The following is a 22,790-nucleotide window of genomic DNA, read 5'->3' on the forward strand; positions in this document are numbered from 1 at the left end:
TACATAAAACGTCCCGCTTATAATACAGTAGATCGGTTATTATAATGCTAAGAACACTAAGGAACCCTATTCCGCAGACTACCGTTGATAGGTAATGTTACTAGTGACTATCATTAATTGTACAGATACTAGATAGGTAATGCTACTAGTAACTATCAGTAATTGTACAGAAACTAGCACCCGGTCTTGCACATATCATAAGTCTACAGGAAGGCTGGGAGGAAGGCTGATAATAAACATTTACAGCTCCTCCAGTAAGACACCTGTAAAGCATGCAGCTCAAAGACATGACAAACTTAAACGGTACTTTCGGGGTCCGCGCTATATCAAAACTACCAAATCTAGAGGCCAGGACCCTCCCCCCTCCCCTACAATCGCCACGTATCAAACCCTGAACAATAAGATGTACTGAACACGGATCCAGTGACCACTCTACTAAAGAGCTCTTTATATATAATACCTCGTTTGTTGCATTAGCAACCCGAACCTAATGTCTTGGTAACCATGGTAACCTATTATAGGTAAACAAGGACGGACAGTCGCCAGGTGGGGTGATCTCACAACATAACGAATGATATGGTAACCTTGAAAGTGTACTTAATAATAGCTTAATCATTCATCCCCCGTGTTTCAGGTCCTCTGCCTGCCACGTGGTCCAGGTTCGCTAAAGTCTGGCCCTTAATTCGACCCTTAATATTGGCTGAGAGCCGGAAATGGTGGCCATCGGTTTTGTTGGCACAGATTATGTGTTAAGTACTGGAAGCCTCTGTGTTTTGCTATGATCTGCATGACGTAAATCGTTTCCAGGGCAACACAACAACTCTTATTATAAATAGTAGCCGGAGAGGAGGAACCACAATTAATTACAAATTAGTCTTACAATCTCACCAACTGTGACCAAACTAGTCTCCTAGCAACCAAAACTACTCACATACATGCTCAGCACCAAAATCACCGCAAAAAAAACACCAAAACGGTTCCTTTTAAAACACAACCTCAACAACACACAAAACGACACAAGCTGCTTCTAGCACTGTAATAGCTTAATAGTAGTGAATGTTATGTAATGTTTGGTTACCATGACGACTCCTCTCATACTCTCTCTCTCGCTCAGTAGTAGCTAGAGTATATGTTATGTTTGAAGCAGATAATCTCGAGGATGTGAGTTTTACTATAAACGAGGGTTACGCTAAACGTTTCGAACACAATAACAAGCGCGAGGACCTTCATAGATGTGAGTTTCTAATCAAGTACTTACAAATGTGATTGAAGTTTCATACTTAGCTCCATTCACCGTAGATTTTATGATGGGATTAATTTCCCTTATTAATGTTTGAGTTTTGTCTTTTTATTTATCCTGGGTAAATCTATGATCGGCAGTGTTTACGTTATAAATAATAATCAGATAATTCGGATTATCTCACGAATTATGTCAATTTTGAGACATGTTATTTGCAGTACAGGAGAAGTATGGAAAGGACGCTCAAATTGAGGAGGATAGTAGCAGCGGTTCAGAGGAAGACGAGGATGCCATGGTTCGTAATTAATTAATTAGTAATTAATTAATTAATTACTAATTAGTAATTACTAATTCTTACTCTGTCTTTTTATAAAAACCCTCTAACTTCATCCGATTGTTGTTTAAGTGACTCCCTTGTGACCTCCCTGTTTGAGTAACTACACTATAGCAATCCGGCATTCGGCCATATATCAAGCTGATATGATTACACTCAGCTTGTTTAAGGGGCGGGGGGGGGGGGGGGGGTTCTGCTTGTTTAACCTAACGTTTGGTCGTTAACAGTACGACAGCATCGCAAAAGACAAGGGCTTCCTGCGAGTTCTCTCAAAGCTGAAAAGCAAGGACCCAGCCATCTACGACAAGGACAAGAATTGGTTTGAGAATGGTGAGGGTGAGGATGCAAATAAAGGTGAGGAAGTGTTACAGTAGGGGCCAGGGGGGTTACTCTACATAACTGTTAGCAGTAGACTGTCGGTATGGTTCTAATATGGTATTGGCTGGTCCAGTTCGTATTATACCTGGTTTCAGCTGGCCGGTTTTAAATTGATAAAATAGGGCGACCGTTACAATTATTTTCATATTCTAACAGACTTTGGTGCTGATGACTTGATATTGAAAAAATTGGATTTCAATGACAGATTAATTTAAATGTGTTGATCAGAAGGTGGGGATGATGGCGAGACAAAAAAGAAGAAAGAAAAGCCTATGTTTTTGAAAGACTACGAGCGAGAAACACTACTTACTAAAGGAGGTGATTAACACTGCTTATGACTTGTTTCCTTGTAAATTCAACCACGTTTCATTTGCCCATTAAAGGCATTATTAGCCGATTGACTGGTAGTTGAAATATTTCTTGGAAGTGGAGACGACAACAAAGTTGAGGCCACGATCAAAAAGTAACTCATATCAGTAATCTTTATAGATTAATTTAGACGTCCGAGGATGACTAATTAACAAGAATATCATCACCATGTACAACTCTTTCAGTTTGGTGGTTGACTCAGACGAGGACACCCCATCTGCTCCTACCTACACGGAGGAACAGCGAGCTCTGAAAGAGGGCCTGAAGTCAGCCCTGAACTCTGTGGTAGATGAGGAGCCTGTTCTGACTCTTCGTCCTAAGTCTGATAATGATAAGGTTAACTTTTATGTTCCCATTTTCATGATAAATCCTACCATTTAAAAGCACAATATCTACGGTAGTAGTTTGGATGTTTTGTTTAAAACTAACTGATACTGGGCTAGATCTGCGAAAGATGTTATTTTAACTTTTTATTTAACCATTAACCCCCATTAACGCTAACAGGAAAAGGAAGATGAAGATTACCGACAGTGGATGAAAGGCGAGAAATCCAAGATAAAAGACAAGAATCTGAAAAGTGACTGTGACCACCTAAAGAAAGCTTGGTCCGATCCCAATATCGAGGAAAATGAGAAGTTTTTGAGGGATTTCATCTTAAACAAAGGCTGGGCAGAGGAAGATGAGAAAGATTTGTAAGTCTATCAACACTTTTTTCTGCACCTTAAATTGTAAATTTACTTGACCGTTCAGATGCTGAAATCAAAACTTGCGATACATACGTCATCATAATGTCGCTATATATATAGAGTTGAGACACAGTTAATAAACTGCGGAGTGACTAAAATGCTATACAGCAAAAACAGAAGGCTCCAACCAAACACTCCACCTACTAATCCTAACCACCCTAACAACTCTCAAGCTCTCTCTCTTCAACCCTCATTCCCTCACTCCTCTTGGTGCACAAAACCATTCTAACCTATGTATGTCCCCCTTACGGGTTCCACAAGCCCAACGGTACATAGTTAGACGAAAAACAGAGAAGCCTTGATTGCCAGATCAAGGACTGCATCAGTAGCAGCGAAATACGGATATACCTTCTCCCTTACAGTCAGCGAGCTGACAACTATCTGACTGTGTCTTTTAGGCCTTGCCACACCACCTTCGCTATTGCATCCGCTCGCCCGTATTCACTGACACATGCCACACCTGGGTTTAGTATGAAGATGTACGCATATTCACCCAAGATGCGGAGATGCCTCAGTTTAGCGAGTTGGGATACAACAGCAAACTCACAGGAGCATGGATCAGAATCATCAGTTACCAACCTGACACCGTTTCGGGGCTTTAATTGCAATACGGTTTCCTGTCAGGCGCCCCAGCAGTCCACCCTTGAACCACCATCTGATCCGAGAGTCACTTGAGGAGACCCGTTAGAGCTCGCAATTGGCGACGAGATAACGTTTATGGTACCTCTAGATGTTATAGTGAACTCTCAAGCTCCAACCTTCCTGAACTCCCACTCCCTCTTTCTCGATAACAAGTAAATCCATCTGGAACAGTGGGCTGCCTCTTTCCCACTGTCCCGTACCAGCTTCTTCAGCTCTCTTCCCCTAAAACCAATCCTCCTCGCAGCTCTCTCCAATTATAATAACACAAAATTGAAATGATATTTTCCTTTTTTGTTGTTGAAATATTTTACTTCAGTGTCCCAACGTATGATGAGATTGTGAACGACGACGTGAGTTGAATTTACTAAGCACCAATTTCTTTTGAATCATCATCAGCTCTTCCAAATTCCTCCATTATATTTCCCTGGTTTATATCATTTGATGACGTCATACGTTAGGATGACGTCACAATATTAACAGGATGACGAGCTGCAACAGCACGCAAAGTTCGAACGGCAGTTTAACTTCCGTTATGAAGAACCTGATCATGACCTTGTGAGTCATCGTTATATTTACACATTATATGTACATAATATATGTACATATTATGTAGTCCGTGTTTTTTCTAATTCAACTTTTAGTACCTACAGCATATCGTACTATTGGAGTCAAATACAGAAAGTTAGAGATTAAAACTATCAGAATAATAATTATTGATATTCCATTTCAGATCAAGAATTACCCTCGTACGATAGCGAACAGTGTGAGGAAAAACAACGAAGGCAGGAAGGAGAAACGAAAAAGAAAACAAGACAGAAAACTGAAGGTTACACAGTTTTCTGACATTTAATATTTAGTACTACGCTGAGGAAGAGCGTACAATATCCCGCATCAGACATAGCATTGTAATTATAGTTATCAAATAACGTCACCATCTACTGCTACTTTATTTCATTCTAACTTACATAAAATGAGATGTTGTTTGCAGTTGGATCCTATGCATTATAACAATACATAATATGTCTAAAGGAAAAAGAAGAGAGAAAGCAGGAGATTGAACGACTGAAGAAACTGAAGTTAGACGAAATAGAGACAAAGTTACAGATATTGTCAGAGAACGCAGGAACTGATTTGAAACCAGCCCTCGAGGGCTGCCTAGAAGAAGATTTCAATCCAGGTAATAAGGTTATTATTCTGGGAGAGAGACACATTCTGACTCCAAAACTTGGATCAAAGTCATTTTCTTAGATTTCAGAAGTTCATTGAAAAACATTATGTTCCATGATTTGTTATCAGGTCAGTAGAACACATTAACTAATTATAAACAAGTTAATTGCCCACACAGAGGAGCACGACAAGGTTATGAGCAAGTTGTTTGACGAGGACTACTACCAGGAAGAAGACGTGAAGAAGCCAGTCTTTAGTGACTCTGACGATGACCTTGTCAGTAAGTAGTTATTTTATCAGTCTTCAGTGACTCTGACGAGGACCTTATCAGTAAGTAGTTATTTTATCAGTCTTCAGTGACTCTGACGAGGACCTTATCAGTAAGTAGTTATTTTATCAGTCTTCAGTGACTCTGACGATGACCTTGTCAGTAAGTAGTTATTTTATCAGTCTTCAGTGACTCTGACGATGACCTTATCAGTAAGTAGTTATTTTATCAGTCTTCAGTGACTCTGACGAGGACCTTATCAGTAAGTAGTTATTTTATCGCCGTGTAGATATTTTATGGAGAAGTTTGTAAACACTTTATCAAAAGTAACAACTTGGTAGTGGGTATGGTACTTAGGACTTAGTTATGAGTTTGTTGGAGCTAGCTTATTGGAAGAATCAACTATGATGTGTTCTTGACTTAATAACGTTGTAGTCTTAATGTTTTTTTTTTTTTCAAAATTTAATCTTAAAATCAGTCCAGACTGAAAATTTGCGAAATATAAACCGTGAGTAAAAAATTTATAAATTTTACTGCCGAAATGAATTAAAATATTGAAAACAACAAAAATTTTGATTAACACTGATACCACTTTCCAGTAATGTTTACAATTTACCAAATACCGTATCATAAAGTTGTTCATCACAGTTAGTAGTTATCCAAGGAGAGGAAAGTTAGAAAATTTGTTATAAAATCAAATTAATTTGTTAATAAAATCAAACACATATTATAAAACTTAAATTGCGAACCAAAGAAAAACTCTTTTTGACTTGATCTTGCCTGTATCGTATCCTCCTCGGACTTTATCGTAATATCTTGACTCTAAAAGGATTTAGTTAGTAGTCTCAGATGTTAATTGCGGGTTAAATTATATATAGTACTATTTTGATACTACATAATATATGGTACCTCGACACCAACACCTTGGTGACTCACGCCGATATAGAATACTCCAGAAAGATATCTGAAGCCTAATGATCCATTTGTGTTGCCCTGATCATTGGAATACTATATTCTAAACTACCTTGTGATAAAAAATCAACAATATTTAAGGGATCGTATTATTATCAATAACTCCAGATTTTTGGAAATAATCGACGACGAATGCTCAAGAAGTCGTTTAAAAAAACTTAAGTACTGAAAGCCTCTACAGTTTACTATACAGCAAATGGGTTCTTATAAAAATATTTTTTATTAAAAAATCAGGAGATTATATCCCAACTCTCCAGCACTCAGCAGTCATATACTCATATATTATAGTCCCCAATCTCCAGTATCAGCAGGCATGTCTTATAGTTCCCACTCTTCAGTACTCAGCAGGCATGTCTTATAGTCCCCACTCTCCAGTACTCAGCAGTCCTGTCTTATAGTTCCCACTCTTCAGTACTCAGCAGTCATGTCTTATAGTTCCCACTCTCCAGTACTTAGCACTCAGCGGTCAGGTCTTATACTTTATAGTCCCACTCTCCAGTACTCAGCAGTCATGTCTTATAGTTCCCACTCTCCAGTACTCAGCAGGCATGTCTTATAGTCCCCACTCTCCAGTACTCAGCAGGCATGTCTTCTACTTTATAGTCCCACTCTCCAGTACTCAGCAGTCATGTCTTCTAGTCCCCACTCTCCAGTACTCAGCAGTCCTGTCTTATAGTCCCCACTCTCCAGTACTCAGCAGTCCTGTCGTATAGTCCCCACTCTCCACTCTCCAGCACTCAGCAGTCATGTCTTCTACTTTATAGTCCCCACTCTCCAGTACTCAGCAGTCATGTCTTATAGTCCCCACTCTCCAGTACTCAGCAGTCCTATCTTATAGTCCCCACTCTCCAGCACTCGGCAGTCATGTCTTATAGTCCCCACTCTCCAGTACTCAGCAGTCATGTCTTATAGTCCCCACTCTCCAGTACTCAGCAGTCATGTCTTATAGGCCCCACTCTCCAGTACTCAGCAGTCATGTCTTATAGTCCCCACTCTCCAGTATTCAGCAGTCATGTCTTATAGTCCCCACTCTCCAGTACTCAGCAGTCATGTCTTATAGTCCCCACTCTCCAGTACTCAGCAGTCATGTCTTATAGTCCCAACTCTCCAGCACTAAGCAGTCATGCCTTATAGTCCCCACTCTCCAGTACTCAGCAGTCATGTCTTCTACTATATAGTCCCCACCCTTCAGCACTCAACAGTCATGTCTTATAGTCCCCACCCTTCAGCACTCAACAGTCATGTCTTATAGTCCCCACTCTCCAGTACTCAACAGTCATGTCTTATAGTCCCCACTCTCCAGTACTCAGCAGTCATGTCTTCTACTTTATAGTCCCACTCTCCAGTACTCAGCAGTCATGTCTTCTAGTCCCCACTTTTCAGCACTCAGCAGTCATTTCTTACATTTCCCACATATTGTAGTGTCATATTGACCACTATTAATATATGTGCCAGTTGAGGACTCATAAGTAGTTTAAACAGTCGAAACAGATATTTTAAAGTTATAGCTGTAGAAATTACTGCTTTGATTTCCCGATAAATTTAATAAAACGTAGTTAATTATACGTTTTATGTGATTGTGAACAATTTTGATCAAAAAATATTTTTGAAATTTTTGAAAATTTTCATATTAATTGATTAATTAATTATATAATCTAAAAGTTGTTCTCTTTTATTTTTAAACACACTGGTCCAACCTAGAGTATTCTACGACATCCAGAAGTCGAATGCATTTGCTTATTTGTTATTGGCCTAGTTGACTATTTATCATTTTATATTCTATCGCAGTATCGTAGTACCGCAATCTCTGATAAATCCATGATAACACTCAATAATACCTGATAGCGGCTGTTCTCAATATATTACACAAAACGGACCCCTCAGGGTGTCAACGTTGCCATATCAACCATGGAAATGTAGCGGTAGCCCTACTCTATAGTTTACTAAACTCGAATAATACAGCCATCTGATTGGGTATTATTATAATAGGAGCATCACGTATTCTGGTAATTGTAGTGCCAGAAATAAACACCTGATATTAGCAGTTCCGTTTACCGTTTACGATAAGCTCGCTATCTTGCATTATCTTATATTTATCTGTCGCCGTAGTTGCGATAAGCCACTGCTTGAATACGTTTGTCGACCAATAACATTTCCGGAAAGACCCCCACGTGACATCTCTGTTTTGTCATTGGAGTGTAGGTAGCACATTATCAGTATCGCAGTGGCTTTCAAATTTGTTCGTTGCCCTAATCTCTTGTGCTGCTAATTCTAAATAATTTGCTTTCGTTATCTCAACAATTGACAACCATCATTTATTCTTTAATATACACTCAGTTTGTTTTATAAAGACGATTAATTTTGGCGAAGGCTTCACCGTATTTAATTTTGCTGGTAGAAGTAAGGTCAGCGTGTGAAATGTGCTTTATTACATCTGATCTATTTTTAGACTTGTTGTGGCGTCTTTAATTTTTAAATCTTGAATTTTTGTCGTTTTTAATTTTTGTTCATTTGAAGGCTCCGTCTTTATCAAGGGCGTCTTTAAAAAACAATCTGAGTGTAGTCCTCAAATTTCATTTCCCGTTTATATTTTATGTTCCTGTATACATTTCCCGTCCCTATTTAATTTTCCCGTTTATATTTAATTTTCCTGTTTACATTTCCCGTTGTACAGTTCCCATTTATAATAATTGATTAGAAGTTAGCTTGAGGCCAATGAGTCATAAGTGCCGAAACGTCGATTATTGTTATTTAATTTTCACCAGTTATTATTTGCCTTATTTCACTTTATGTGTCGAGAGCCGTTATGCTCCCTACTAAACACTATAATGCATTATAAAATACAAATTACATGCTTCATAATATTATGCACTAGTCCAATTTCAAAATCTGCACTGGATATCTTACACATCCACTCAGGATATAATTAATACACTAAACACTTAGCATAAATAAAATATCGGTACTTATTGGCGTGAACAGAATTATCAATCAATGTAAATACTAAATAAATAATTTCACGATCAAATAGATAAAGAAGATAACTGGTGGTATTGACGATAATAAAGTTAAACAAGTAAGAACCAGTACTGTATAATCGCACCAGTTTAAACAACCCAATGCGAAAGGTGTCTGTTGTAACGCATTATCGAATACAACAAAACACTCTGCATTAACAGTACTACCCATGTACTGGATAATCATTCCAACTATTCTAAATATCATAGCAAAACTCATACATCCTCTTGCTAGTGTTGCTGGAATGTAAAGTAAATATGCCTCCAAACTGCCTTCTTTCTCCTTAATTAACTTAAAATCATTAAAACCTGACTTTAATATCCCTATAACCGGTAAAATATAAATTAGTGCAGTCACAACGTCCTTGGCTACCAGAAACCAAGGAGGGTTATTAATAATAAATTTATCTACAAAAAAGTATTCTAATATTAACTCAGGTGCATCTTCTAACAATAATTTAACAGATACAGCTAACAATGTAAATAACACCACCTCGTTGTGTTCCTCCTCTCATTCTTGTTATTCTGCACAATAACAAGATAACAGAGAGCAACTATCACACTTTTAATAGCACCTAAACATGCAAATCCTAATATACTATTATTAACGTGAGTATTTCTGTAAATTAAGGGATCTATTAACTCACCACGCTCTAGTTTATAAAAATAATACGTGTCAAACAAAACGTCCACCATATCCCATAAAATAGCAATTATTGGTAAAATAATAAGTTGTGAAATTAAAAGTTTATGTGCACAACGTAATGGTAAAGTTATACATCCGAGGATCTGCCTACGTTTTATAAATCCTTTAACATCACCTTTTGTTACTTTTATCTCCTTAATACTTATTATTTCCTCTTTAAATAAATTAGCTACTTCACCGTTAATGTAAAACTTACTGTATTGTTTTGATTCCTTCTTTTTAAGTATAATTATTTCCTCTTTCAATAAATTATCTTCTATATCTTTGTAATCTGTCTCTTTTTTGTTTAAAAACTTCACTTTAAGTTCTGTCACAAGTAACTCTCTTTTAATCTTCCCATACTGGGCACTCCCTAAATGTTTCTTAGCGTACAATAGATCAGTGTTTCTCCTGTACGTGTCCTTAATATCTGTCCAGGGGTTTTATAACCTAATTTAATTCTAATAACAAGATACAACACAAACATTACCACAGTGAATAGGACAGGTACTATCATAGCAAATATTGCTCCTGTCTCACTCACACGTGGTGTCCACGCAACCGTAACATTGCAGAGCGTGTTGCCAGCTACTGTTACACATGTTCCGTTCTTTGTTGTGTTACCTGAGGGGTAAAACAATTATCAGTTTATTATATTAAACAATAAACTTAATTGTTATTATTTTTTTTGTACTTAATTTTTTAAATTTTTTTTATTTAATTTTATTTTTTTTATTTTTTTATTTTTTAGATTTTTATCTTTTTAGAATTTTTTTTTCATTTTTTAAAAATTTTCATTCATAGGAATTTTTTTCCATTTTTTAGGATGCCCCTTTCAAAATCAATGGTGCTCGTGAGTGTCAGTACTCAGTATTTGTCGCCCACCAAGCTCTTGCTGGTTTAATTTTGTTCAATAAAGTTTTACAACATGTGTAGATTACACGTCGTACAATACTGTACCCTTCAGAAATTAGATAAACCGTTTCAAAATGAGTAAAGGAGGGCGGATAATGTACGTTAATGATTAACTTGGAACTGAGTCATCCGAACTAAATATTTCCAACAATAAATAAATCCTTAATCCCACGAGGACTTACAGACTGGGCAGCATTGATCCTGAGTTTTGATCAGTTTATCAGGTTCACATTCATTGGTCTCGTCACATGCCAATCTGTCACATTCAACGTTGTTTCTTCCTGTCAAAACAACAGATTCACAAACCAGTTATAATGTAATCTGATCCATTAGTATTTAGTACGGACAAATCCGTCTGAAAAATGGAGTTGCTAACACGAGAAGCTTTCTAGTATAGGAATTTTTACGTTTAGATTAGAGTTCCATTAGATGCCCTTTATGGCTGACAAAACATGTTATGGCCAATTTTTACCACGTCTCTTGTTTGTCAAATATCTTTAGTTGTGGACATCGTAGAAAGTTGCAGATTAATCGAGGGTGTCTAAATTATCAATTAGAAACACTTTTTTAAACAATTTTAACGTCAGATAATCAGTTAATTGGATAATTAACCAATTAGCTAATGACCAACAAATTCTCATTGGCTTTGAAGAAGATCGGAATTGATTTAAAACCGGAGAAAAGCAGTTTTTAGAGAAACGTCGAAATTCTTTCACTTAAAAATGTTTCTTACCTGGGGACCCCACGACCCCTGGCTGATATTGTTCATAAATACCGATACAAGCTGCGGCAGACTGACAGACTGAGCGCCGCCCATTAAAATTTCGAGAAAATATATATTTTACCAAAATAGATATAATTGCATGAAACGTGGAGTAAAATGGTAATTATGAGAGCTTTGAATTTTAACACTGTCTTATTGATTCTGACCACAAAAGAATTGATCGACCTGATAAAAGGATTTGAAAAAAGTTCAATTTTTCCCATCACCCTTTATCTAGTAAGATTATACACTATATAATGTCATAATATATATTGTTTTATTATATGTGATATGATGTCTTGTGAGTTATACTGGTGTCGTGTGTATTCTAAATATTGACAGTAATATTCTAAACTAAACTCTAAACTCTATTCAGATCTGATAAATACCTTGTAATATTCCCAGTGTAAGTTCGTTAAAAACAGCTCCAGATCCTTGCAACTTCTTTACATCTGTGTTATCTAATGAATAATATTTTATTACTAACAAAGTTAGAATGAGGAGAAATACGTAAAGAATATACTGCAGAAATCAAAATTGATAGCTTAGATAATAGATATCATGGTTTCGTGATATGGATAAATTAATACACTTCACTTCTAAACATCAGAAAACATGAAAGAATTAGAGTATACTGTTTTAAATCTAAGAAAATCGGTTTCATTATAGCTTAACATCTGATGTTGGTTAAAATTTGCAATAGAACCAACCTATGAAGCAGTCCATATTAGCGGCTTTAATGTTTACCAAACGGGTTGCTCCTCTACCATACTTCCGACTCTTACACCAGCACCAGTTGACTTGTTTCAAACTAATACTCCCTTTGTAAACGATCGCGAAAGCTTCACAATTTGTCATATTTAGACACCTAGTAGGACGAGAAGTCAAATTTAGTAAAACTATAAGGGGCCGGGGCCAAACGTAACACTTCATACCTTGGCCCCAAAGTTACATCTTAATGTCCGTTCAAATTTTGGTGGAAGTCCTAAGTAAGTAAGTAGATTTATAAACATTATGTAGGTTCGCGTTTTCGGTCAAATAACGTCCAATAAGGTACCTGTTATAACAGTCCGCGATTCCAGAAGAGTTCCCCTCGTGTATATCGTATCCTCCAAAGTCTGTATCCACGTGCATACACTGCCAGTCTAGGAGAGTTACCAGTAGTTATAATACAATAATACCTTGGCTGTTGAGTGCTACCCGCGATAAATCCCGACGCTTTAGCGGAGGGACCGCGGGGCACGAAGCCACACCAAGGTGTTATATGTTATAATTTTTTCCGGTTTCTGTGTTACCTTAAGGCCGGAATAAATTTGGTAAATGTTGGTTACAAAAATTTGGTTACCATAATTTTAGTCACAAATTTTGCAAATTTTTAGTCTACAACTGTTTTAGTCACATTTTTCGACTTTTCGAGACCATTTTTCATTCCATTTATTTAATTTTTCCATTGCTTAATAGCTAGCTTTTTTTCTATTTCGCACATATTATTATAACATATAGTTTTAATACTTTCAACACTACTATATAACAAATAATTTGAGTGCTATGTAACCTGGCAGTAACGTTGTAAAGGACTTTGAGGGGGTCTGTAGTCCCCCCGCATAGTATGTTTGTGTTTCACTGATTTGTAAACTGAAGACGTAAATATAGCAGCGGTTTTTATGGTTAAATTCTAGAAGGGGTCGTTTTACATAATTACTTCAATTAGTTAAACTAAATGCATATATATACTGCCTGATGGGAAAAGGAAGTAAGATAATGTGAAAGCATAAAAGCGGTTGATTACACGTGTAATAGTCAAAGTAGTACCAGCAGTTACCAGTAGTTACCAGCAGTTACCAACTTAGTTACCAGACATATTTGATTTGACTCATATTTGGTTTACTCCCGTTATGGTAATCATGTGAATTTGCGGCCTGATATAAATATCGAAAAAGGAAAAGAAATTTCTTTGATTGACACAAGATACAACAGCTATGTTAAACACATTTTTCATGATAATATTGTTCAATTATCAACGTTTTAGTAGATTTTCTTCATAATCATAGATCCTATGAGCCTTGAAATTAGCGGTATTTACTTAGATTGTTACCTAGTTTGCTAGTGTATTGCTTGCTTCTCTCACGTATAGAGTGAGATGCTCGAAAAGAGCGCCGCGCATAAGGATAGGCACGCCTGGTAACATAGGCTGTAAAACTACTGTAATACTACCTTTCGTGAAACTACAAGTTAAATTTACCGGACTTAGCGTAGAGAGTGACCGGCAACTTTTCTCTCTGGAAAGTAGTCGAGTATCCCTCATTTGTAATATCCACTTGGTATTCGTAACTCTCACCCTCTTTTAGCGGTGATCTCAGATTTTTTGTAAACTGAATTTAATATTGAGCGTGAGTTTTTTGCAAAATTAGTTATCTAGGTTAATTTTGGAATGAAATTCAATCATCAAATTTCACCATCGTATCAAACGAATATTGTTTCTGTTTGTATAATATGATCTTAAACCTTGGTTCTGTCATTTCCACAAGTAACAGTGAGACCATCTGTAGCTACAGCTAAGTAGAAAGCTGTTAAATCAGCTTCAGTCAAGAACTTTATCACTCCCTCTTTAGAACTGTTAAATTGGGCCCTAAAAATGTATACCATAAATTTTATAATCTTTGTACTTTCAATCAAAAATTTGAGTGCTCAAAAGTGACAGTTTAATTCTCCGATGTTTAGAAATCTAATAATATTAACAAGTATTCCTTAAAAGGGCAAGATGCTTACCTGACGTTAAGCTGAGACCCTGTAACAAGACTGTCAATATTGGTTGTTTTAGCAACGCTCAGCGTGTTTTGATCTTCTGTCCATGTTATCACTCCAGTTGCTGAAAAATAGTTTATGAGTGGTCGCTCGAATAAATTCCTGATGAATCATGAAATGAGTCACCACTTATGAAGGAACTACACATTCCAGAGACAAAATAAATAATGTAAAGTTGAAAATACCTGATCCGAGGATGGCAGCTGTTGCAGTGAACCATAATACAAAAATCCACATGTTCTTATGATAAATCAATATCAATTACTTCTTGCCATAACTTTTGCTGAATATTAGACGTTGTATGGAAAACCGCATATTCTTATAGTTAAAGTTATGTAAACAAAATCAGCTATAAGGACACGTTCATTTGAGTTTGAGGATATTGGTAAATATAAGTGACCCTATTAAAAGGCACAGTGTAGTTGACTTTGTCACACTATGAAATTACTTAAACCCTTGATGGTTAGGATAATCGTCTCATCCTCTAGGCTAACTTTGTCACATAACGATATCTTAATCAGGTGATAAGATATCGCTTAAATACGGCCGGCACGGAAATGGTTACATTGTCACACTATAAACATGTGACGGAGTAAATATGGACCCCTTGCTGCCGTTTTTGACCAAATTTTTGAGTGTCTAGTTGATTGGATGGGTACATATGACCATTACCTACATATTTGACGACTTTTTTCGTTAGATGGTGCATTCAGGTTTACTCTGTCACACATTAAAGAAAATATGTGATGAATGTTTAGGGCACCCTGATAAGCAATGCTGAGTAGTGTAAGTTTATTTGATGGCCTGGAAGTGCTGGGAATTGTTATTATATCATATAGTCGTAAGAAATTAAAACACAGAAGGCACAACCAAGCTTACTTTGTCACATAATCTTGATAATATCTGAACATGTGTGAAATTGAACAAATAATGATATACCTGCTTAAACCCCTTATATTATACGTACTATGGATCAAACAACACTGCTAGTACCATGCACCAGTCACATAAATCATTATCAGGTGGTAATATGTTAACAGTGTCACAATTAAACTACCGCTACATGGTCAAAAATAGGGTAATTTCGTCACAACAAATTATTATAACTCTGTTAGCTCCTTGCTGGCAAAATAACTAGTTTATCGAAATTTTTATGATGATAAAGTTACATAGTATTCTAATAGAAGTATAGTTCTTCAAAATAGGGGCAAGACATGTTTACTTTGTCACATCAGTTATTATAAGAGTTAGGTAATCGTCATCATGATCAGATTAAAAGATATTTTTCGTAGTTTGGATCGATTAATACTTTAATATACCTGTAATAAATCCTATGCCAATTTTAACACACTATCTTGATACTGTTGGGGCAGGGAAATTTAATTTTGTCACATTTTCAATGTCTTTGACAAATTAATCTAAATTTTAAAAATTGAGTTCTTATGTTCTGGACAATATTCTTCCAATCGTTTCTGAAATAATGTTGAATTCTAATAGAGTTATAGATCTTCAAAATAGGGGCAAGACATGTTTACTTTGTCACATCAGTTATTATAAGAGTTAGGTAATCGTCATCACATTAACATATATTTTTTGTAGTTTGGATTGATTTATATAGGTAATAATTAATAAAGCAGCTTATGCTAATTTTTACACACTATCTTGAAATTGTTGGGGCATGAAAAGTTAATTATGTCACATTTTTAGTGACTTTGACAAATTTAACCTAAAATTGTTAAACTTAAGCTCTGATGTTCTGGACAATATTCTAATAGAGGTGTAGAATATAGATCTTCAAAATAGGGGCAAGACATGTTTACTTTGTCACATCAGTTATTATAAGAGTTATTATAAGAGACTATTTCATTCTATAATCATTGTTTTTAATCTATTTACGATTTCGTATAATTTTTTGTGACAATGTAAACATCAACTGATCTTAACTTGCATCAACTACATTGTCATCATATAAAATTTTCCCGCCTTTCAAACCAAAATCAGATATAAATTATTCGCCCAAAATTTTAAATTTCATATATTGTGACAGAATTAACCTCATTTCCCAATAACCAAGTGCCTGTATTAGCTAACTATTCAAAACAACATATTTTAGGGCTATGCTTGGTAAAGCAACCCTAAAATAATGAGTTGAAAGGGTTTTTAGGACACCTCCCAGTAGAATAGAGGTATGGTATCATGAGTGTGACAAAGTTACCCAAATATTGCCTTGTAACCGTTCGATCCGTGCCCATTAACCAATGTTGTATCATAATTGTTAGATAGACCTAATTTACTATATTTCAGACCAAGGAATGATAATTAGACAACTGCAGTTAACTAAGTCACACAAAATGTGACATTTGAAACATTATAGTACCTAACAACAATAGATTTTCTTTCTGAGCGGTGCATATGGGACTATGGGTGACGTGGCTAACGTTCAGAACTTCGAACTGCAAAAAAGGTCTTCTCTCTTCTCTCTTTTTTCCCCTCTCTCTCCCCTTTTTCTTTTCTCTCTTCCCCTTCCTCTCTCTTTCTTCTCTTTTTTCTTTTTTAAAACCTCTCTCTCCCCTCTCTCTCTTCTCCCCCTCTTTTCTCTCTTCTCTTCCCCCTTTTCCTCTCCCCTTTTTTTCCCCTTCTCTTCTCTCCTCTCTCTTCTCTCCTCTTCTTCTTTCTCCTCTCTCTCTTCTCTTTCCCTTGCATGGGTGATGAGTTTTTCCCTATGTTTTTGTTTTTTTAATGAGTTTTGGGAAAATCGCACAGATTTAAAATTTTTAAAGGTTTTAACGTTTCTTTTTTAAATTTTTTTTTTAAACCCAGTTTTTGAGGGCGGATGAAAAAGAGCAAAAACCAGGGGTACCCCTTTAAAAGAAGTGATGAAATACGGGTATAGTAGCCCATTCTTTACCAAGTAACCCACACGTATACCCACTCAATCTCAGGTATACTCCCGTCAAAACCTCACAAAGAAACAGATGCACTTTATTATTATTGGGGGGGGGGGCCAAAGGATATTTGTAGATATTTGTAAATGTACCCTTTTTTTCGTAAAATTATCCATTGAAAAAATTATCTAAAAAATATTACATTTATCTCAAAAAATGTATAAAAATTTTGTGGTTTCTTATCCATTACATGTTTTATTTTTTGGGTTTCCAGAAAGTTTCTAGAAATTTTAATACATGTTTTAAAAATCCCTAAATTTGGGGTTTCCCAAAAATTTGATTAAATACTATAATTTCATCAAAGGAAAAACCCCTAATGCTTCCCAAAATTTTTTCCTCAGTGCTTTGAATCTAAAGGGCCCGCCCCCAAGACCCTTCACTTTTTCTGGATTGTCCTGTTTACTATTTTTTTTTTGAGAGAAGGATTTCACCCAAGGACTTTTTTGAAGGGAGTACCCATTTTTTTAGTAAAGGTTTTCCCTTAGGGAAAGTTTTTTTTTTCCGGTTTTCAAATTTAACGATATTTGTCATTTATAACTTGGCAGCTTTTTTAAAGATTGAAATTTTAATTGCGATGGATCTTTCTCTATCCCCTTTTTTTCTGCAAAGTAAAAAACCATACCTACTAGGATCTGATGCTAATGAAAACTCTTTGCTTGGTTTTCGAACGGGGAAATTTTTTGCTGGTCGCCGCCAAATTCAAATGCCATAACTTTAGCATACGGCTGCAAAGAAAAAAAATTTTTCGTAGAGCTCGCTTTTGGGCAGATGACATGAAGCCATGCCCTTTCCCCTGGACGCAGTATTTTGGGGGAAAAGAATTTCCCCACTAAAACCGGACAGGGAAAAATGATACGAAGGGGCCCAAATTTGATTCAAGTGGACATCAAAATAAAATAGTTTGAAAAAAACCCATGGAACGGGGTTTAACCGGGGGCTGTCGGGGAACGAGGGTAAAATTCAAGTTCCCCTTCCCTGAAAAATTTTTTGAAGATGAAAAAATCACCCGATTGAATGGGGGAGGATAAAAATGACCCTGCAGAGTTGACTGAGTGTGAATGATGAAGGGGGATTTCCCCCCTTGCAGGATGTTTACTTATAAAATGTTAAAACCGGGGGAAAACAGTTTCCCGGGGGGCCCCGGGCAAACTGGGGTCGCACAACCCTCTTCGGAACGATGGGAATGATGGGAGAAACCCCTTTTGTTTGGAACGGGGGAAAAACAATTTTGGGGATTTTGATCAGCTTTGATCAAAAAAGGGGATGAGAGAGTTAAAATTTTCATGTTTTTTCGGGGGAAACCAAAAATGTTACGGGAAATAACTTTTTAGTGGTTCATCCCCCTTTTTTCCTTCTAAATGTTCCTACTCATCTTCCTCATTGACACCCTCCTTTTATATCCCCTCAACCCCCCTTTTGGGAGGGGGGGGGGGGTTTTTTAGCTCCTTTCGTTTCAAGAAAGCGAAGCTGGGGGATTTCAAATTCATGTTTTTCCGGGGTGGGGTTTAAAGTTTTTTTGGGCAAAAAATTCTCCAGAAAAAGTTTGATTCCCTGCAGGACGGCTCAAGATAAATTCATACTAATTTCACAAAGCAATGTTTCCTTGCCCAATGGGGTGTTTACGAAAAAAGTCAACCACATGCTCCTTCTCCTCCTTGGCCCTCTTCCTCCCCCCAAGCCTCCCCCCCTTCCTTTATCCCCCTTTCCCCTCCTCCTCCCCCTCCCCCTCCTCCCCCTTCCCCCTCCTCCTCCTCCTCATCCCCTCCCCTCCTCCCCCTCCTCAGTCCTTCTCCTCCTTTCCTTTCCTTCTCAGCCCTTTCCCAACCTCCCCTCCCCCCTCTTAAAATACCCTCCTCCGCATTTCCGGAGGGGAACAAAAAATGTTAGGGAAAAATGCTTTTAGATGGTTCATCCCCCTTTCACCCTTTCCCTCAGGGTTCCAAATCATCCTTTTCCCTCATCCTGAACCCTCCCCTTATAAACCTCCTCAGATCTCCTCTTCCTGTCCTTTTTTCCCCTTTCCTTTCCTCACCCTTTCCACCTTTTTTCCCAGTTCCTCTTCCTAAAGCCCCTTCCTCAGTAAACCTTTTTCCCTCCTCTCCCCTCGTACCCGGAAAATTACATTGTACATTTTCCTTCTCGTCCCCCTTTTCCCCCCCATCTGAAACCTCCTCCCCCCAGAAAGGGGGCCCTTTTTCCCGGCCCTCCTCCCCCTAATCTTCCTCCTCATTCCCCCCCCTCCTAACTTTTCCCTCCTCAGTCCCCCTCCTCCTAATCTTCCCCCTCGGCCCCCCCTTTTTAACTCTTACCCTCTTTCCCCCCTCCCCCAAAACTCTTCCCCCTCTTCCCCCTTCTAACCCCTTTCCTTCTCTTCCCCTTCCTCCCAATCCTTCCCTCCCCTCGGGCCTCCTAAAACTCCTCCCCCCAGTCACGAATTTTCATTTCCCTTTCAGTCCCCCGGGTTTTTTCCCCAAATCCGCATCTCTTCCCCAAAAGGGGGAAAAAAACCCGGCCTTTAAACGGTTAAAAACGGACAAAAAACTCCAGGGAAAAATAACATTTAGATGCCCCTCCTCCCCTTCCCCCTCCCCCCCTTTCCCCCCATCACCCCCGAAATCCTCCACCCCCTCCAAAAGTCCTCCTCCCATTCCCCCCCCATTCCTCCTTCTTCCAAGCCCATTTCCCCTTTCTACTCACCCCCTTCCCCCAAGTCCCCCTCCTTCTCAGCCCTATGTTCCCCTGATTATTTTCCCCCCTTTTTCCCTCAGTCCCCTAAAACCCCCCCCCCCTCCCCCCTCCTTTCGGGTTCCTCTTTTTCCCCGTCCCCCCCTCAGTTATCCTTTCCTCCTCAGTTCCCCTCGCCCCCCTTTGGGAAAGTTTCTTTCCATCCTCCGCCCCCCACCCGGGCAACGGAAAAAAAATGGCCAAAAAAGGGAAACAAAACTTTTAAAAAAAATAAAATTTAAAATGCCCCCCCTTCCCTCCCCTATTTTCCCTTCCCCTCCTCAGTTTTTCCCCTTTCCCCGGCCCTCCTCAACCCCCTCCCCCTTTCCCCCCTCACCCTCCCCCTCGGGTCCCCCCTTTCCCCTTAAAGTCCTTTCCTCGCCCCCCCTCCTGACCCCCAACCCTTTTCCTCCTGTCCCCCTTTTCCTAATTTCCCTCCTACCCCACCTCCTCCTTAATTTCCCCCTCCTAAATTTCCCCTCCTCCAACCCCTTCCCCCCTTTCAGTCCCCCCCCTTTGATTCTTCCTCCCCCGTCCCCTCCAAAACCTTCCCCCCAGTATTTTTTTTCCCCCTCACCCTTCCTTTTTCGGCCCTACGGGCCCTTGAGGTTTTTCCTCCCGGGCCCCTTTTCCCGCCCTTTCCCTCCCCCCAGTCCCCCCAAACCCCCCTCCACCCTTTCCTTTCCTTTTTTTCCCCCGTCCTCCTCCCCCTTTCATCTCCTTTCCCCCTTACCCTTTAATATGTACGCAAAACCCCTCATTTCTCATTTTAAAAACTTTTTTCCTTTTTTTTTCCTAATTACATGATGGGTTTTTTAAAAAGGGCTTTATAAAGGAAACCTCGGGCCACGGTAAAAAAAACACCCCACGGCTTCCCCCGGCCTCGGTTTAAACAAAGATGGCACCCCTGGGCCTGGGCAAATTAAAAAAAAAAAAAGTACCCCTGGGCCTGCCCTAACCCGATCGGGACCCTCATCCCCTCAATTTTCCCTTTCCTTAGTCCTCCCCCCACCCCTTTTCCTCCTTCCTTCCGCCTTCCTCCCTTTCCTTCTTCATCCCCTCCTCAGTTCCCCTTTCCCTTCCCTTCATCCCCCCCCCCCAAACAGTCCCCCTACCCCCTCTTCCCTTCCCCCCTTTCCATTTTTCAACGAACCTCTTTTATTTCCCTATTCAGGCGGGGCAGGGTTTGGGGAAGTCAGACTGCCCAGCAAGGATAAGTCAGAACTTTACCCCCCCCCCCCCCCCCCCCCCCCCCCCCCCCCCAAAATAGGGAAACCCAAAAAAATTAAATATTTTTCCCCCCCTTTTAGATAAAAGTTTTTTCTTATTGTTATATTTTTAAAAGGGGCCCCAAAAACTCCATGTAAATACACTCAAAAAAAATTTAAAAGAAGGGAAAAGGGAAAGTCTGATAATATCATTAAAGCACTTAGCATATATAAAACGTGATGAAATTGAAGTTAATGCCCAGAAATTCTACTGAATTTTTGGAGATAAATGTAGATATTTGTAGAATGTCATCCACTTTTTTCGTGGATTATCCATTCTACATTAATCTACAAATATCTACAAATATCCACTTGGCCCCCCCCCCCCCCCCCCCCCCCCCCATTATTCCGTATTAACACTTACTATACTTACTCTTTTTCCGGTGTTAAACCTCTTGGAGCAAAGAAATAGATTTGTAACTTTATATCGTGTCTGCAGAGTAGATCTTTTTTCTAATCCAGTTTTAACACTCGTTTTTTTTTTCAGGACTCCTGGTCAAGAAGCTAAGGATAACAAGAAATTTCTGAATAAGAGACATAATGAGTTTATGAAGAGACAAATTTTGAAAAGGTAGCTATATGTGTAATAATTTAATATTTATAACCCCCAGGGCCCAGATTTTCGTTTTTAACATATTTTTGGATGACTCAATCTTAAGCATATGACATATTATACAACGTTTACCAAATTACCTGTTTCAGTTTGTATCCAGAGGAAAATGCTGAGCAGCCGGAGAATTCAGGACTTAAAGAAAAGAGAAGGTCCAAAAAGCACAGGACAACACCAGAATCAACTGACATTGCTACAGAACCGAATGAAACTTCGACTGAAGCTGTGATAGCAAGCCCGACCTTAGAATCAGAGAGTAACAGCGAACCTGCGAAGAAAAAGAAGAAGAAGAAGAAGAAGGAAGCTGCATCTTACGAAGCCGATGATTCAAACATTGCTGTCGTTTCAGCAGTTAATGAGGAATTAGCTGACTCTAGGAAGGAGGAGAAGAAGAAAACCAAGGTCGTGTCATCAGAACCTTCAGAAACTGTGCCGTCTGCAAACAGTCAGACACCTCAGAAAAATGTTTTGGAATCAAAGAAGAAAGGAAAGGAGAAGCAAGTAAAGAGCATAAGTCAGACAAGGCTGGCAGCGTACGGTCTGGGTTGAGGTTTTGTAGTTCCTTTTTATTCTTTCGTCGGCTCACAATCAGCAGTTATTTTATTTATCTTCCTTTAAGTTTTTATCGGGTAATTTATTAAAGTTGGTGTGTTTGATCAATGATGTAATATGGCAATAACTACAATTTTTTCAACAAAATGATACTCTAACTTTTATCAGATGGTAATCATATTGCACTAAAACATTTCCATTAATTACTCGTGTCAAAACATTCAAAAAAGTCATTTTCTACAATAAAAACCTAAAAATAGTCAGCAGAGTTCCCTCCCGCACCAATTATAGGCTTCTCTGCTGCTCTAATTGTTTGTAACCTGGGTAACTTAGGTAACCTGGTAACCTCGGTAACCAATAGGCTTCTCTGCTGCTCTAATTGTTTGTACA

The 22,790-nt window shown here is 38.4% G+C and overlaps 3 protein-coding genes across 3 annotated transcripts in view; 2 read left to right on the forward strand and 1 right to left on the reverse strand.

The window, feature by feature from the left end:
* LOC134821433 (protein KRI1 homolog) overlaps positions 1-5,164 on the forward strand; it is a 72,492-nt gene extending 67,328 nt beyond the window's left edge. The window contains exons 2-12 of the mRNA XM_063832174.1: positions 1,113-1,234; positions 1,459-1,535; positions 1,802-1,928; positions 2,181-2,269; positions 2,505-2,657; positions 2,826-3,013; positions 4,026-4,059; positions 4,190-4,264; positions 4,440-4,535; positions 4,739-4,886; positions 5,055-5,164. Of these exons, the coding sequence (XP_063688244.1) occupies positions 1,135-1,234; positions 1,459-1,535; positions 1,802-1,928; positions 2,181-2,269; positions 2,505-2,657; positions 2,826-3,013; positions 4,026-4,059; positions 4,190-4,264; positions 4,440-4,535; positions 4,739-4,886; positions 5,055-5,164 (1,197 nt within the window). The 5' untranslated portion in view covers positions 1,113-1,134. The remainder of the gene's footprint in view (positions 1-1,112; positions 1,235-1,458; positions 1,536-1,801; positions 1,929-2,180; positions 2,270-2,504; positions 2,658-2,825; positions 3,014-4,025; positions 4,060-4,189; positions 4,265-4,439; positions 4,536-4,738; positions 4,887-5,054) is intronic.
* Positions 5,165-9,083: 3,919 nt separating this feature from the next.
* LOC134821197 (uncharacterized) lies at positions 9,084-14,594 on the reverse strand. The gene is made up of 9 exons (XM_063831881.1): positions 14,487-14,594; positions 14,266-14,365; positions 14,002-14,125; positions 13,739-13,868; positions 12,554-12,641; positions 12,207-12,364; positions 11,886-11,957; positions 10,916-11,014; positions 9,084-10,442 (listed from the first exon to the last, which is right to left on the reverse strand). The coding sequence occupies exons 1-9, from the start codon at positions 14,536-14,538 to the stop codon at positions 10,192-10,194; spliced, it is 1,074 nt and encodes a 357-aa protein (XP_063687951.1). The 5' UTR covers positions 14,539-14,594; the 3' UTR covers positions 9,084-10,191.
* A 7,109-nt stretch (positions 14,595-21,703) lies between these two features.
* Positions 21,704-22,547, forward strand: LOC134820706 (uncharacterized protein DDB_G0280579-like). The gene is made up of 2 exons (XM_063831235.1): positions 21,704-21,809; positions 21,941-22,547. The coding sequence occupies exons 1-2, from the start codon at positions 21,787-21,789 to the stop codon at positions 22,395-22,397; spliced, it is 480 nt and encodes a 159-aa protein (XP_063687305.1). The 5' UTR covers positions 21,704-21,786; the 3' UTR covers positions 22,398-22,547.
* Positions 22,548-22,790: the final 243 nt, after the last annotated feature.

Source organism: Bolinopsis microptera, chromosome 9 (assembly GCF_026151205.1).
Source record: "Bolinopsis microptera isolate Bmic1 chromosome 9, MBARI_Bmic_1.0, whole genome shotgun sequence".
Lineage (NCBI taxonomy): Eukaryota > Metazoa > Ctenophora > Tentaculata > Lobata > Bolinopsidae > Bolinopsis > Bolinopsis microptera.

Bases quoted from the DNA above. Each gene is read 5' to 3' on its own strand.
- LOC134821197 (XM_063831881.1), bottom strand. From the start codon at position 14,538: ATGTGGATTTTTGTATTATGGTTCACTGCAACAGCTGCCATCCTCGGA. The intron at 13,869-14,001 runs GTTTAAGATCAT...TATTAAATTCAG, and splicing joins GTGGAAATGACAGAACCAAG to TTTACAAAAAATCTGAGATC. The intron at 11,958-12,206 runs GTTGGTTCTATT...ATTATTCATTAG, and splicing joins TAATATGGACTGCTTCATAG to ATAACACAGATGTAAAGAAG.
- LOC134820706 (XM_063831235.1), top strand. From the start codon at position 21,787: ATGAAGAGACAAATTTTGAAAAG. The intron at 21,810-21,940 runs GTAGCTATATGT...TACCTGTTTCAG, and splicing joins AAGAGACAAATTTTGAAAAG to TTTGTATCCAGAGGAAAATG.